Consider the following 13632-nt stretch of genomic DNA (forward strand, 5'->3'; position numbering starts at 1 on the left):
TGCTTTATTGGGGGGGTCTGGGGGGGGTCCGAAAACCCTAGGGTTAAACCCTAACCCTAACCCTAACATGTCACCCATCTCCTTCGCATAGAGTTGATCGGGTTGTTGATTGTGGCCTGTGGAATGTTGGTCCACTCCTCTTCAATGGCTGTGCGAAGTTGCTGGATATTGGCAGGAACTTGAACACGCTGTCGTATACGCCGATCCAGAGCATCCCAAACATGCTCAATGGGTGACATGTGTTAGGGTTAGGGTTAGGGGTTTAACCCTAGGGTTTTCGGACCCCCCCAGACCCCCCCAATAAAGCAAAACTGCACGTTTCCGAGTGGCCTTTTATTGTGGCCAGCCTAAGGCACACCTGTGCAATATTCATGCTGTCTAATCAGCATCTTGATATGCCACACCTGTGAGGTGGGATGGATTATCTCGGCAAAGGAGAAGTGCTCACTATCACAGATCTTTTCAGATTTGTGAACAATATTTGAGAGAAATGGTTATTTTGTGTATATAGAAAATGTTTTAGATTTTTGAGTTCATCTCATGAAAAATGGGAGCAAAAACAAAAGTGTTGCGTTTATATTTTTGTTCAGTGTATGTACCTTTGTTTAAAAAAAGTATTGCAATTTCTGATGGTTCACAAATTAACATGTTCACATTGTAGTTACATACAGCCTTAGCTCACACCCAGGAAGACACATTTTGGAAGAAAAACACATTTACTTACCGAAAAAGTTTGACTCTCACCTCACCACTCTCACATCTGTCAATTCAGTATGGAGATAACGGTTAGCTAATTGTTTTGTATTTGTATTACACTACACTTGTGGGTTTCCTGGGTGTATTTGTGCTGCAACTATTTCTAGGCTATGGGAATGAATTTCCCAAAATTCGCAAATTATTCTTTATTCCTTCAAAATAGTGATAATGTTTGTTTACATAGAACATTTTCAAGAACAGACAAAGTGCTTCAGAATAAAAGACAAACCCAATATATAGCAGATGCAATATAAAAGTAAAGAACAAAATACAGATACAAGTAAATAAAAACATAAAAAAGGCTCTATTACAAATGATTTACAGACCTTGCAGTCAAAAGTTTGCTGGGGACTGGTATAAAGTAGTCTTACAAGTCCAGTTTACTTGCTATGAAATAACATTCACCTCCAACATGTTACCAAATCTGAACGGCTCAATACCACAGAGGTAAAGTGGTGTTTTGTAACTTAAAAATGTCACAATATTGTAAGGAAAGTTGCGACACATCTGCCATATTTCCAAAATATTTGCATGAGTCTTTCTATTAATAAAAGAAAAAAACCCTGACATTAGAAGGTGATTTCCTGGGAAGTCGGGCGAGTGTTGGTCCAGGAAACACCTGGCAGTGGGAGGCCACACAATAGCGTCTCTCCCATTCTTCTGGGTGAAGCATCAATTATTCAGCTTGCTCTAAATATGGGACAAGAGGAGGTCAGGCGAGTTTCTCCTCCCATGCTGTGGATGATGCTGACTTGCCAGAAGGAGGTTGGTGGCGATGATAATAGAGAAGATGATCTGTCTGGTGATAGTAAGTTATTATCATTTCAGACGTGATGATTCATACTCATACAGAGTAACACTTGTGCGCGTCTGGGCTGCAGAGAATACCTCTGTGTTGTCTTGACTCAGACGTGATTCTCCCCACAGCTATAACAAAGCCGTGCTCACACACACACACACGCACACACGCACACACACACACACACACACACACACACACACACACACACACACACACACACACACACACACACACACACACACACACACACAGTAGGCTATTGAAACATTTCAGCACAGATAAGGCTGGATGATGACACAGACAAAGCGTGCTGATACAGTATATATGAACCTGCTCAGCACAGTACCCTGTGTTGCCATGCCAACAACGTAAGGCCTTTCGACATGTTAGGAGGGTCAGGAGAGAGAGAGAGAGTTGAGATGGTGCTGGGATGGCAGGGGGGGCGGGGCGGGGGAGTGGGGTGCTGAAGGTGAACTTTGTTGCACTCTTTCCTTTTCAATCAATGCTACAGTGTAGGACCCTTGTGCTCCATGTCATGGTGAAGGATAAAATCTTTTTTTTTTCTGAGGAAGCTCGAGGATAGAGGTTGATGTGAGTGACTTGTACTGTTTGGAGGAGGAGTGGATGTCCAGCAGCCAGGAGCAGAGGACACTGGGTGTGGGGCTGCAGTGTTTCAGCTGCTGGTATGGTGTAGGACGACGGCCTGAAACCACAGCGATGATGAGCCTGCTCATGAGTTTATGTTGCATGCTCCTCAACCTCATGACAGTCCACAGTGAGTATATGGCTTTCAGCTTTGGTAATGTTCATTTATAAAGATTGGATGAGCTGTGGTTTAAGGGTGTTTTGATTTAAATAATGTTAGAGAGGTGGCCTGATAGAGTTTTAAAGTTTTTATTTAAGGAATATTAATTAGTATGACAATTTGGTTCTTTGTGCAGCGAGTGAGATGAAAAGATACATCTCTACGTGATTGGAACTAGTATTGATGATAACGCTAGTATTTAGAAATAAATATGATAACATTTTCAAAACACACAAATGATAATATTATGCATGTAATTAATGACTCTTTTAATCTTTTTTGTACCGTAATGGTCACACTTCCTACCTCCCTACACTCGTATAAGTAGTAACATTTATTTGCCAAAAAGAAACAAAATAAACTTAGTTTAGGATGAAATTGACTCATTACATAATTATCATTTATAGATAGCTAGATATCATAATAATCTCTAAATCATAATTGATCTAATATTGTGGTAGCCTAGTTGTGAGATGGAAGCTAAAGCCAGTTTGATTAGCTTAGTATAAAGACTGGAAACAGGGGGGTTAGCTTGGCTCCGACCTGCCTTTAACAGACAGTTGTTGACCAGACTTCTTGGCTGGGATTAGTAACTTTATTTAGTCTACGCTGCAACAGGCTGGCACATAACCCTTCATAAACCGTGATTTTATTATTTTTGTATTTATTGTTTTTTTTAATTCAACAAAACAAGATTGTGGCAAAAAAAGCAAATGAGCAAATAATGTTAACCCCTTTACATTGATTTACATAGCTACACTGCTTCTGTCGTAACTCCTCAACAGTGTTCATCCAAAACTGTAGGGAATCAGTTTCACCTTCCCGTCATGTCTCCTCTACTGCATGGCCTCAAGCCAATGTACAATAGTTGATCTGTTGCAAGAGGCAGGCTGCGAGAGCCTCCATTTTAATGTTTCAGAGCCCAGAGTGAGGTGTTGACATTAGAAGGTCAGGTTATTGAATTACTTTCATCGCGCAGCGTCCTCCCAGGTGACAGAAAACCACTAATTGTTAGGCCGGGTCAATGGCCTTGAAGGGGGGATTGTGAGGGCCTCACTCTTTATGTTTCTCCTTTGTTCACAAGACTCCACATGCTTCATAAGATGGACTTTTTTTAGCATGCTTGAAATCCATACCAAGGGAGTTGTTACTACAGGCTGATTTAGGTGCTTAGAAATTTACTTGGAAGCATGAAGAATCTTTTCAGTGTTTGATCACAGGTTTTGTGCTGTGTCTTTACATATGTAGGGGGGAGTAAGTATTTGCAAAGGTGTTTTAATCTCTACTCTCCATCAGTTCTGTTAGCTCTGACTTTGAAAAACGTTAACACTTGTCAGTTAGAAGTGAGGAGGCCTTTTGGATGAGAAGCGAAAAACGTCTTTCTGCCACAGCCCCTCTTAACCTTGTCCTGTAAATGTTTTTGTTTCCATACAGGCCGTGTGGTCAGGCAGGGTCGTATAGTAGGTGGTCACACTGCTGTGCCAAACTCCATCAAATACATTGTATCACTGCAGAGCACCAGAGGCCAACACTTCTGCGGGGGATCCCTGGTCCACAGGTACTGGGTGCTGACAGCAGCGCACTGTAACATCGGGTACGATCTTTCTTTAGTTCCCATCAACAAGCTGTCGATCCTTATGCTGTTATTGTTTGGTGAACACTTTCCATGTTGATTTCCATGTGGAAAGGTTTCATGGTACTTTATGATTTCAATGTTTTAACCATGTTAGCGGGCTTGGTTCTAAGGATGTAAATGATGGTCAGTTAATCTCAGCAACGATTGGATGGATCAAGTTTCTTACAGAAAATCCTGATGCCGATTGGATCTAGCCAAACGGCATCTTAAAGGGGACCTATTATGCAAAATCCACTTTGTCATGTCTTTTATACATAAACATGTGTCCCCTCTGTGTAAAGAGATTCTGAAAGTTTCAGGAAAAAGTATTCGCTCACTTTTTGTCCTGATCCACTTATATGAAAACCTGTCTGGAAATGAGCTGATCAGATTTTGGCCGCTTTATTATGTCATATCGATTTTTTGGCTTGTGTAACCATTAGCTAATAACAAACCAAGGTAACCCCCCCACCCACTCATCCTTATCACCTGAATCTCCTCCTAGAGCACCATTGTGTTCTTTTTAACCAAAATACTCCTCAGAGGGGCGGGGGGAGGGGCTCCTTATTTTCATCTAAACTTTTGTAACAGACAGAGAATCAGCACTTTTGAAACAGGGCTGAAACAGAGGGGATTATGGGATGCTGAAATGATCTGTTTGGTATTTCGAGCCAAACATTTCAGAGACATGTTTTGTATATCTGAGACCTATAATATATTGATGAAAGACAGTATAATAGGAGACCTTTAAGATGAGTAACCATCAAATTATGTCTGTTGCCTATGTTTTCGAGGAGTTCTTGGAGTCTTGTGATAGGTTTGCTCTGTCCTTTCAGAGACAGATGTTACCTTTTAAGTGCTTGTCCTTGCAATGGTACTGATTTAAGTCTCATCACAACCGATATGTTACTAGGTCTTAAGGTTAGAAATGTATGTTTCAGATATATACCTTTATATGTATCCCTGCTACTATTCACACATGAACCAAGGCAAGAAAAGGTTCCTGAACATTTCAGGGATGGACTGGATGTGTGACAGGGACTACATTTTAGTAGACCAAAGCTTGATAAAGGGAAGAAATACGAAGCAAAAATCAAGGCGCTTTTGCCTCCTGAATAGAAAATCTTTGACCTGACAGTCAGTTCGGACTTTGGTGAAGGTAAAGATCAAACTGTATCTGTAGCACCTGCACAGGCAAGGACATTCTTCTGGCGCTGGGCTCTATAGACGTCACTGTGTAGAAGCTAACTTGCCTTGATCTAATATTGTGAACAGATGGTCCAAACAGTCAAATTGATGCCGCTTGATCATGACGCACAAATAATTCTGGCAATAGGAAGTCAAATAGTACTCAAATACGGTCAAGTCAGCTGACCTTGACACATCATCAGTGTGTGTGTTTGTGTGTGTGTGTGTGTGTGTGTGTGTGTGTGTGTGTGTGTGTGTGTGTGTGTGTGTGTGTGTGTGTGTGTGTGAGATCGTATCTGTTTATAGGAAATCGGCTGTATTTTTTGTGTTTTACTGCCCGGGCCCTGCCTGCTGCACACAGTAAGCCATTGTTCCCTGGCAGACAGACACTTCTACCATTATGTGTCTTTGTGAATCTGTCTTTCAGGGCCGAGCACATGATGATAGTGGCGGGCGACTACATTGTAAATACCTTTGAGGGTACTGAGCAGTACGCTAAACCCCGCAGGGTAGTTACCCATCCCCTCTACAACAGGAGCACCAACAATGCTGACATCATGCTCATTAAGGTAGCGCAGGCACAATGCAGACACGTTTTCCACGTCCCTTAACATGAACATTTATTGATTCATGTGTGGTAACATACATTTGGATATCTTTTTTGGTATTCAGCTACAGTTCGTCTCTTTTGTGCCTTGTTAAAATATGTTACTAAACTTTTAACATGATTCATTTAAGTTATATGAATGTTTTCTCAATCACTAGTTTATTTATTTCTGCTTTCTGTCACTAATAACGTTGAGGTGGAAAACAGCAGAACAATTTTGTGATTGCTTGGTAAACTATTCTTGTTTTAAATAACATCATATCTATTATTTCACCTGTGTATGATACCTCTTTACTTTATTACTGATAATACTCAGAGTTGGAACTATAATGTATGTAACTCTTCTGTATCTCAGTGGAAAAAATCACACAATTTCTGCTGTACGCGACTGCATCGCAATGACCAGACGTTGCCATGATGAGAGGCCTTTTTGTGATTCAGTAGGCAAAGCAATGTGTAACAACAACATATACTTTCTACAAAGTCTAAATCAATGAAAGATGCCACTTTGGTACACCCTATAACTACAACATAAAAACGTAATCATCTTAAGTTGACATGCTGAATGTGGTAGCTAACCATGTCCTATTGAAACACCAGCAGACACAGCTAAATGTGCCTTCTTCACACTTTTTGACAACTAGTCACTAACTTTTGTTACCTGCTGTATGTTAGTGCCGGGCAGCTTTGTACAGTGAAATTTGTTCTTTGCTGAAAACCTTTAAAAGTGGTTAATGACAGCAAATATTTTGAAAAACAACATTTTTTTCTAGTTGCGGGCCCCCATGGTGTTGAACAAATACGTGTCGCTGGCGCCTCTCCCCAGGCAGGGCACAGGAGTGATCGATGGCGTGGTGTGTCGGGTGTCCGGGTGGGGATACAACAATCTGGCTGTAGGCCAGGCCCCCTTCACCCTGAGGACCGTCGCTGTGCCAATTGTTTCAACTGCAAGGTGTAACAGCAGCGAGTCCTTTAATGGAAACATCACGGCAAACATGATCTGTGCTGGCTACAGGACCGGAGGGAAAGATGCATGCAAGGTATGAGAAACAAATGATTTAATACTTCCTTTCACTATGATGATTTTAAACATCTGTGAGGTAAGTGGGTGTTGCACATCAATGTACATCCGTCCCATTGATCATAGAAAAGCTATTAAATCTATTTTGAAGTAATATGTTTCAGGTTATAGCTGAGGGTTGTCCTTTTTTCATCAGCTGAGATTAGAGCCAAACACTCTCACAGTTCATAAAGTTCATCCCCATGACAGTACAAGGACACAGTTCATCATTTAAGTGTTGGTTCAGCTACAAGCTTTTATTAAAAAGCATCCCTGAAATAGCACCAGGACTGAATACCTTGGAGTCGTTTTGTAGCTACAGACACCTTCATGCTCAGATTTGTTTATCAGTATCATTTAAGAATTTCTGCCCCATGCAACCTTTGATGTGAGAAGAAAATTGCATGAAACGCAATGTGAGATATACCAGTGTGCTATATTTCGCCTAAGGTAAAGAGCTGAATGACTAATTAAAATGGGCTATATTTATCCCTGCAGTAGGCAACTTTATGTGTTTGCTTTTCCAAGTGGCAGCAAGAGATTATGATTTGATGAGTCTTATTGAAACCATACTAAGATATTACAGTTTGGTTTCTCACATCTGTTGATCTTTGTTTGTTTTGTGTTATGTGTCGCCATGAAACATATAAAGTCATAATTTGTGTGGAACATCTTTCACATGTGGTGAACTACGTGCAAGCACATGTGATTTCCTGATATTTGAAAACAGCAATGCTTTTCGTAATGGGTCAGAAAATCTGACAAATCCACATATAAATTGTGGTTTGTTTCACTATGGAGGTTTTGTTTTTGGTTTGTTGTGTTTGTCTACAGGATTACTTAAAAAAGAGCCAGAGCTTATTTTAAGTTAAAATGTACCACTGTACTCTTGAGTATCTTTCTTGATCTGCAGTAAGAACTTACTTTACTTGGACAGGTTATTCAAGACAAGGAAGTGGAACTCCATCATCAAACTGGCTTTACATTGAGCTAAGATTGTTTGTGTTTTTCATGACGTAAGTTTTGACATGATAACTGACGGTGGGTGTTGTCTTGTTCTTACAGGGGGACTCTGGTGGGCCGCTGGTGTGTAGGGGGTATGTCTACGGCGTGGTCTCCTGGGGCAACGGCTGCGGTGATCCTAAGTTTCCGGGAGTCTACTCTGCCGTGTCCAAGTTTCGCCGATGGATAGACCAAACTATTTACGGGTTACACACACGCTGTAGCAAATACTGATGAACATAATGATAAACCAACATGATGTATGTGAGAAAAAATGGTCATTCCCCTGAACGTTTCTTTGACCAAAGGTTATGTGGAAAATATGCAGAGCTATAATTTTTCTGATAATGTTTTCAATATCAATATAAAGGAGATGCATCCCATATCTGAATGATCCACCATACAGAATGTATGACCCACTACAGTGAGCACTTTATAAGCCTCCTGTGTATATACTCCAGTATTGTCAAGGTCTTTAAATACTATTTTTTGACAATAAATAATCATATTTAGAGAATGTGTGGCTCTGTGTCAGAGTTGAGTGGTGCATGTGTACAGTCAACTTCAAGTCAGATTTTTGTAAATGTTTTCATTGGTGCGTATTAAAGGCCCCTGAAAACCGAATTTTCCAATCTGCTGCTTTCTTTAACCAAATCTTCTGCCGAGATTACTACCGTTTTGTTTATTCGAAACACAAAATATTTATTTTGGGGTTTCGGTGCTCTACTTGCTGGTTCAAGTTTGGCTTTTTTCTTTTTTGTAATCACACTGATGATAGTTGTGTCATTTATATTTTCCTAGGCCTCTGTCACTGCCTTATGGAGAAATGTTTTAGGTTTGGTTTGTTGATGTGTTGGTCTGTTTGTCAGCGAGATTACGGAAAAACTACTTATACACACATTGTTTTTCCCACTGTGCCCTTCTTACAAGTTTCATCTCTCTGGTCATGATGTTTTTGGTATTAGACTTTTTGTGTGTGTAAACTGTACATTTTTCCACTTTGTTTACATAAAGCTCTGCAGACAACTATTTTGGTCAAGTGAATACAAATGAATGTAGATGGTAATATATCCACATGTGAAAATAGTTGTGTACCAGGAAAGAGTTCTTATTGAATTGTTCTGATATGAAGCTGATAAAACCTTGGCCTCTGTGAGTCCACAGGGATCAGGTGTGTCATGACTGTGCCTCCTCTATGAATAGTCGACTGTATATCAAAGTTAGTTCTGCTGCAGGCTCCAATATCACCTTTCATTTAATTGTATGTGAAATGATATGGTTAAGTTCCTTAATGCCTGTACATGGCATCTTGCCCTTTGCTATATATCACGTTTGAAGGATTCCTTTGTGCTGCAGTTCCTAGAAGAACAATTCAAGTAAACACTACAGAGAGCAGTGGGTGGTGACTCTGGTGAGCCCAATGAGGATTAGTTTCCAACCTAAAGACAGTCCCAGGGGACTTCCTTTAACAAGGAAAATCAGTTTTTACCATGTGACTTACACCTATAGTTAGAGAACGAAACACAATATTATCAACATTTGAATTATCATCTAATCAATACAAATATACAGTGGATGGTCATTTTACCAAATGGAATATTCCATTATTTTTTAAACATCTGAATATGACGTTTTACAAAGTGATCTGAACAAGTTATTGAGTCAAATTTAGAGCAACATCAAATCCAGAACGTGGAGATTGGATTTGACCCAACTATAAATGGTGGTGTTAAAATGGAATTACGCCATGGGGCCAAAACTCACATCTCAGCCTATGAAAACACTGCCATCCTCTGGTGAGGTTTGACTAGGTGGGCTTGATTGAAACCCCCCTGACAAAATTACTCGACAATTTTGTCAAATTGTAATACAGGTTGGAACATTTCACATCTCAATCTCGTCGAGTGGTGGCGCGTGAACGACGTCAACCAAAGATCAGTATTGGTTCACATTTATGTGCCATCTCTGAATATTAAGTCGCCATTTGTTTGATGCATCAAGATCCCGGAGAGTGGAGCATTGGTTCACCACGACTCCAACTGGAAGCATCTCTGGGCTGCACCAGAAAACCCCCGTACAGCTCCCTCGCCAGGTCTCACAGGGATCCGTGTTTTGCATCGCTCCTCAATTTGCATTTCTTCCTCAGATTTTCCGTGCGACGGATTCAGCCGCTCGAAACCAGCGGGCGTTCCACGGCTCTGTAGTACGTGCGCCTCCATTTCCAAAGCAATACGCGCAGAGATAAAACACCTCTGGATATTTTGAATAATGTTGCCTAAGCTCCACGAGAGGGGAAATTGAGGACATTTTGAGTTGACTGTTATTTCTGTTGCGTACCTACGGAGACAGACACGTGTCTTCGGGGTAAACAGAAAGGGCTAGATCGTGTCAGCAGATAGCTTTGTGTTTTTCCTTCACCGCTTTTGTTTGTTATAGACGACCGGGTTGAAGCTTGGCAACGAGCTTTACATTACAGTCTGTGCGCCTTGGTGATTAAGGCGCATTTGGAGATGTCGGAAGTGCTGCCTTTCAACGAAGACAAAATGAGTCATTATGGAAATGAGGGCGATGAGGGACACCTTTCCTTCACCTGTCGTCTTCAAGACACCAACAACTTCTTCAATGGATCTCAGAACAAACGTCCGCCGAAACTCGGACAAATAGGAAGGAGCAAACGGGGTAATTATATAATTAAGGCGTTTTCGTTAGTAAGTTGATGTGTTGAATGCGCACATAGGATACTAGTGGATCATAATTAAGGATGGCTCCGTGTGAAGGCATAAAGGCAACACCTTTGCCTTGACTTTGTTCTCCAGTAGAGCCTAACATCAACGACATTACCTTTTGTTTGCATGCGTGTGGGATGTATGTGCTTTTAAATATTCGATTCGCATTGCAACACAAGTTGGATGCGCATTGCGTGCTGTTAAATGCCTTGTGAATGCTGCTTAACAGAGTTATGCTAAATGTCCCCTCCCGACTGAATGGTTGGAATGATTGAGATCCATATGGGTTGTAATCTGTTTTTTTTTGTGTTTGCATGAGGCTCACAGGCTGTTCGTGTTTTGGCTTTTGTGTGTCCTGCATCTCTGATGAACCCCATGAGATGGTCCTCTAACATTGAGGCTCACTTGTGGTGGCACATGGTGGCACATGCATGCACAGGCAGTTGCACGTCCAGTAGTGCACAAGCATGGACCAACATGGAAGTCATGTAATGTGCATAGGTTCACAGCAAGAACACAAGCAGAGATACAGACAGTCATGACCATGCATCAGACACACTATCTTTCTTTATCTTTTTTGTTGTTGCATACTCTCTCTCACACACACACACACACACACACACACACACACACACACACACACACACACACACACACACACACACACACACACACACACACACACACACACACACACCTGCTCATACAGCGCAGTGCTAATGGTTCTGGGCTTTAATGCCCTCCATGTCAGACGGTGGTGATTTTTTTTCGAGACGCAACACCAAGATGAGCCTCCCTCATTAACTCTCTCCCCTGTCATCCACAGTTGTGATCGATGATGAGAATGGCGGCGACGAAGCACAAAAAAATGGAACAGAGAAGACCCCGGCGGAGGCTTAGAGCGCTCGGCTCAACACCCCCCAAATGACACTCTTGACATTTTTTAATGGCGATATTTACCAGTTTTAATCCAAAGACACTGTATATAAGCACTTTCTCTCATGTGGCAGCAAGCAGCACTTCCACGCCCTCCTCTCCCAGTCAGTCATGGCCATCCGGGTGACACACAATGGCAGCAGAGGAGACCCCCAGATGGACCCCCCCAACACACACAGACACTCACACAAACAAATACACCCTCGATTGCAGGGTTTCGCCATAAATCCAAAAGCAGGAGAAGACAACACGAAGAGGGGAGGGGGGGGTGGACGAGGCGGAGGAAGGCTGTCGAAATGCAGAAATCAGGGACAGGATACAGAAATAAATCTAATATAAAAACTAAAGCACACATTTCTCCTATATCTTATCAATCAAACTTATGGTACCATTCTTTCTGCTCTTCATTTTTATTGGTGGGCAAATGAATAACAGAGTTTGTAAATATGGAAAGGGTAGCCCATATTTTCTTGCACAAAGTGGGAAGAGGTAAACTGGTTTGTTCTCTGTGTTGAAGACTTTATTTATTGATCCTTTGGAACATGTCTTTTGCAGTGACTCAAGGCCAGAGGGAGTGTTATTTTGTATGTCGAGAAAACTTTGAGTGAATGGGAGTGACATTTTTCTTCACTTAACAATTCTTGATGTTGCCTGAGTGTTATTTGTTATACTTTGCAGCTAAAGAAATCATTTATATACAGTGTACCTCCCACCTGTTTGTAAGCTTCCCAGGCTTTCACCTGGATTGGTTGATACTGTAACTTGACTCTACACATCCTATTGATAAACTATTTATATTGCATTTAGCATTATTGTGTGTGCCAAATCTCATGAGGGAGAATACTGTACCAGAAAAATTGTTCTTTATTTGTGCTTTATACATTTACTCATACATTGTTTTGTTGGGTTGCCATTTTTTAGGGCTCTTTCTCAAAAACACTGAGATACCAACTCATGCATGGCAAATACGAAATCATGCATGCACGGCAGAAGTTCTGAAACTCTTGTGTATTCTTGAAGCACCTCGTATACAGCTTTGAATGACAAACCTCGAGAAACAGTCTTAATTCTGCGTTGTACTGTACGATTCACACTGATTTGTACAGTGGCCTAATATCTTGTAATAAAGATTATGACAAAGTACTATTTACTGTTTAATGTTGATTGTGGTTTAAATAATGATGTACTAGATGTTGCTTTTATTGTTTTTGAAAAGTGTAGCAAAAACAAAAAATATAGTTTTGTATCAAAAAGACAAAGACAATAGCAAATAGCTTGGCTGACTTTTGGATATGTACTCTCTGTACACAGTTCCCTGTGTTATTGCATTGCATTTCTGGCTTAAAAGAATGGTCAATACAAGAAGTAGCATCACATTCTTTGGACGGATCAGATTTGGAAGGAGAAAGAAATGATTCAATAATTTGAAATCTTCACTCTCCGGTTTGTTTTAGGGAGAGACATGGCTCGGATGACTGTGCAACAGACTACCATCTAAGAAAGTAGCTACAGTATTGCGATTTATTCTGTGGGGGGGGAAAATGTACACTACTGCTTCCCAATGCAATAAATGTCTGTTTGCATCTGAAATCTCAGCTCTTCTCTTTAATCAAGTCCTCTCTTAAAGTCCATTGCCAGTGATGTAAATGGTGCAGGGCCACCCAGGCGTGAGGAACACTGATGTGACGTGACATTTCCAACTCTGCTGTGGTGACTAAATGATTCATGTTGCCTGACGAGCCTCTGTCAGTGTACAGCATCTAAAACCCGGACCACCGGGATGTGTGCTGGGAACACATACATGCACCAAACACACACACACACACACACGTCTGTTTCAGCTCCAACTGCAGGCGAGACTAACATATTGCTAGCCTCTCTTCCTCCCATGTCTTGATAGACATGAAAGGGTCTGCCTGGGCTGGGTACCATGGTAACAGATGCACCTTGCACTCCATGGCTGCTGCGGTGCAGAATAGTCTTCCCTGAACCTCGGCTTGATACCATCGCTATCTTTAATGGAATGTTCTCCATTCTCTTATCTCTGCCCTCTTCTCTCAAGACCCCTATTCACTCAGTAGCGCGACCGCATTATCCTGCCAAAATAGTCCCTTCTTCCTAGACGGCAGTCAAGC

At 41.3% G+C, this 13632-nt stretch overlaps 3 protein-coding genes across 3 annotated transcripts in view; 2 read left to right on the top strand and 1 right to left on the bottom strand.

Moving 5' to 3' along the window:
- LOC104958036 (trypsin) overlaps positions 1-1917 on the bottom strand; it is an 8019-nt gene extending 6102 nt beyond the window's left edge. The window contains exon 1 of the mRNA XM_010785735.1: positions 1905-1917. Within this exon, the coding sequence (XP_010784037.1) occupies positions 1905-1917 (13 nt within the window). The remainder of the gene's footprint in view (positions 1-1904) is intronic.
- A 247-nt stretch (positions 1918-2164) lies between these two features.
- Positions 2165-8532, top strand: LOC104958029 (trypsin). Its single transcript, XM_010785724.1, has 5 exons — positions 2165-2333; positions 3798-3957; positions 5594-5735; positions 6547-6813; positions 7899-8532. Exons 1-5 carry the CDS (start codon positions 2183-2185, stop codon positions 8067-8069), a joined length of 891 nt encoding a protein of 296 aa, XP_010784026.1. The 5' UTR covers positions 2165-2182; the 3' UTR covers positions 8070-8532.
- Positions 8533-9635: 1103 nt separating this feature from the next.
- On the top strand, positions 9636-13087 carry camk2n1a (calcium/calmodulin dependent protein kinase II inhibitor 1a). Its single transcript, XM_010785725.1, has 2 exons — positions 9636-10514; positions 11388-13087. Exons 1-2 carry the CDS (start codon positions 10346-10348, stop codon positions 11459-11461), a joined length of 243 nt encoding a protein of 80 aa, XP_010784027.1. The 5' UTR covers positions 9636-10345; the 3' UTR covers positions 11462-13087.
- Positions 13088-13632: the final 545 nt, after the last annotated feature.

This window comes from Notothenia coriiceps, unplaced genomic scaffold (genome assembly GCF_000735185.1).
Source record: "Notothenia coriiceps isolate Sejong01 unplaced genomic scaffold, NC01 NC01_scaffold00028155, whole genome shotgun sequence".
NCBI classification, from domain to species: Eukaryota; Metazoa; Chordata; class Actinopteri; order Perciformes; family Nototheniidae; genus Notothenia; species Notothenia coriiceps.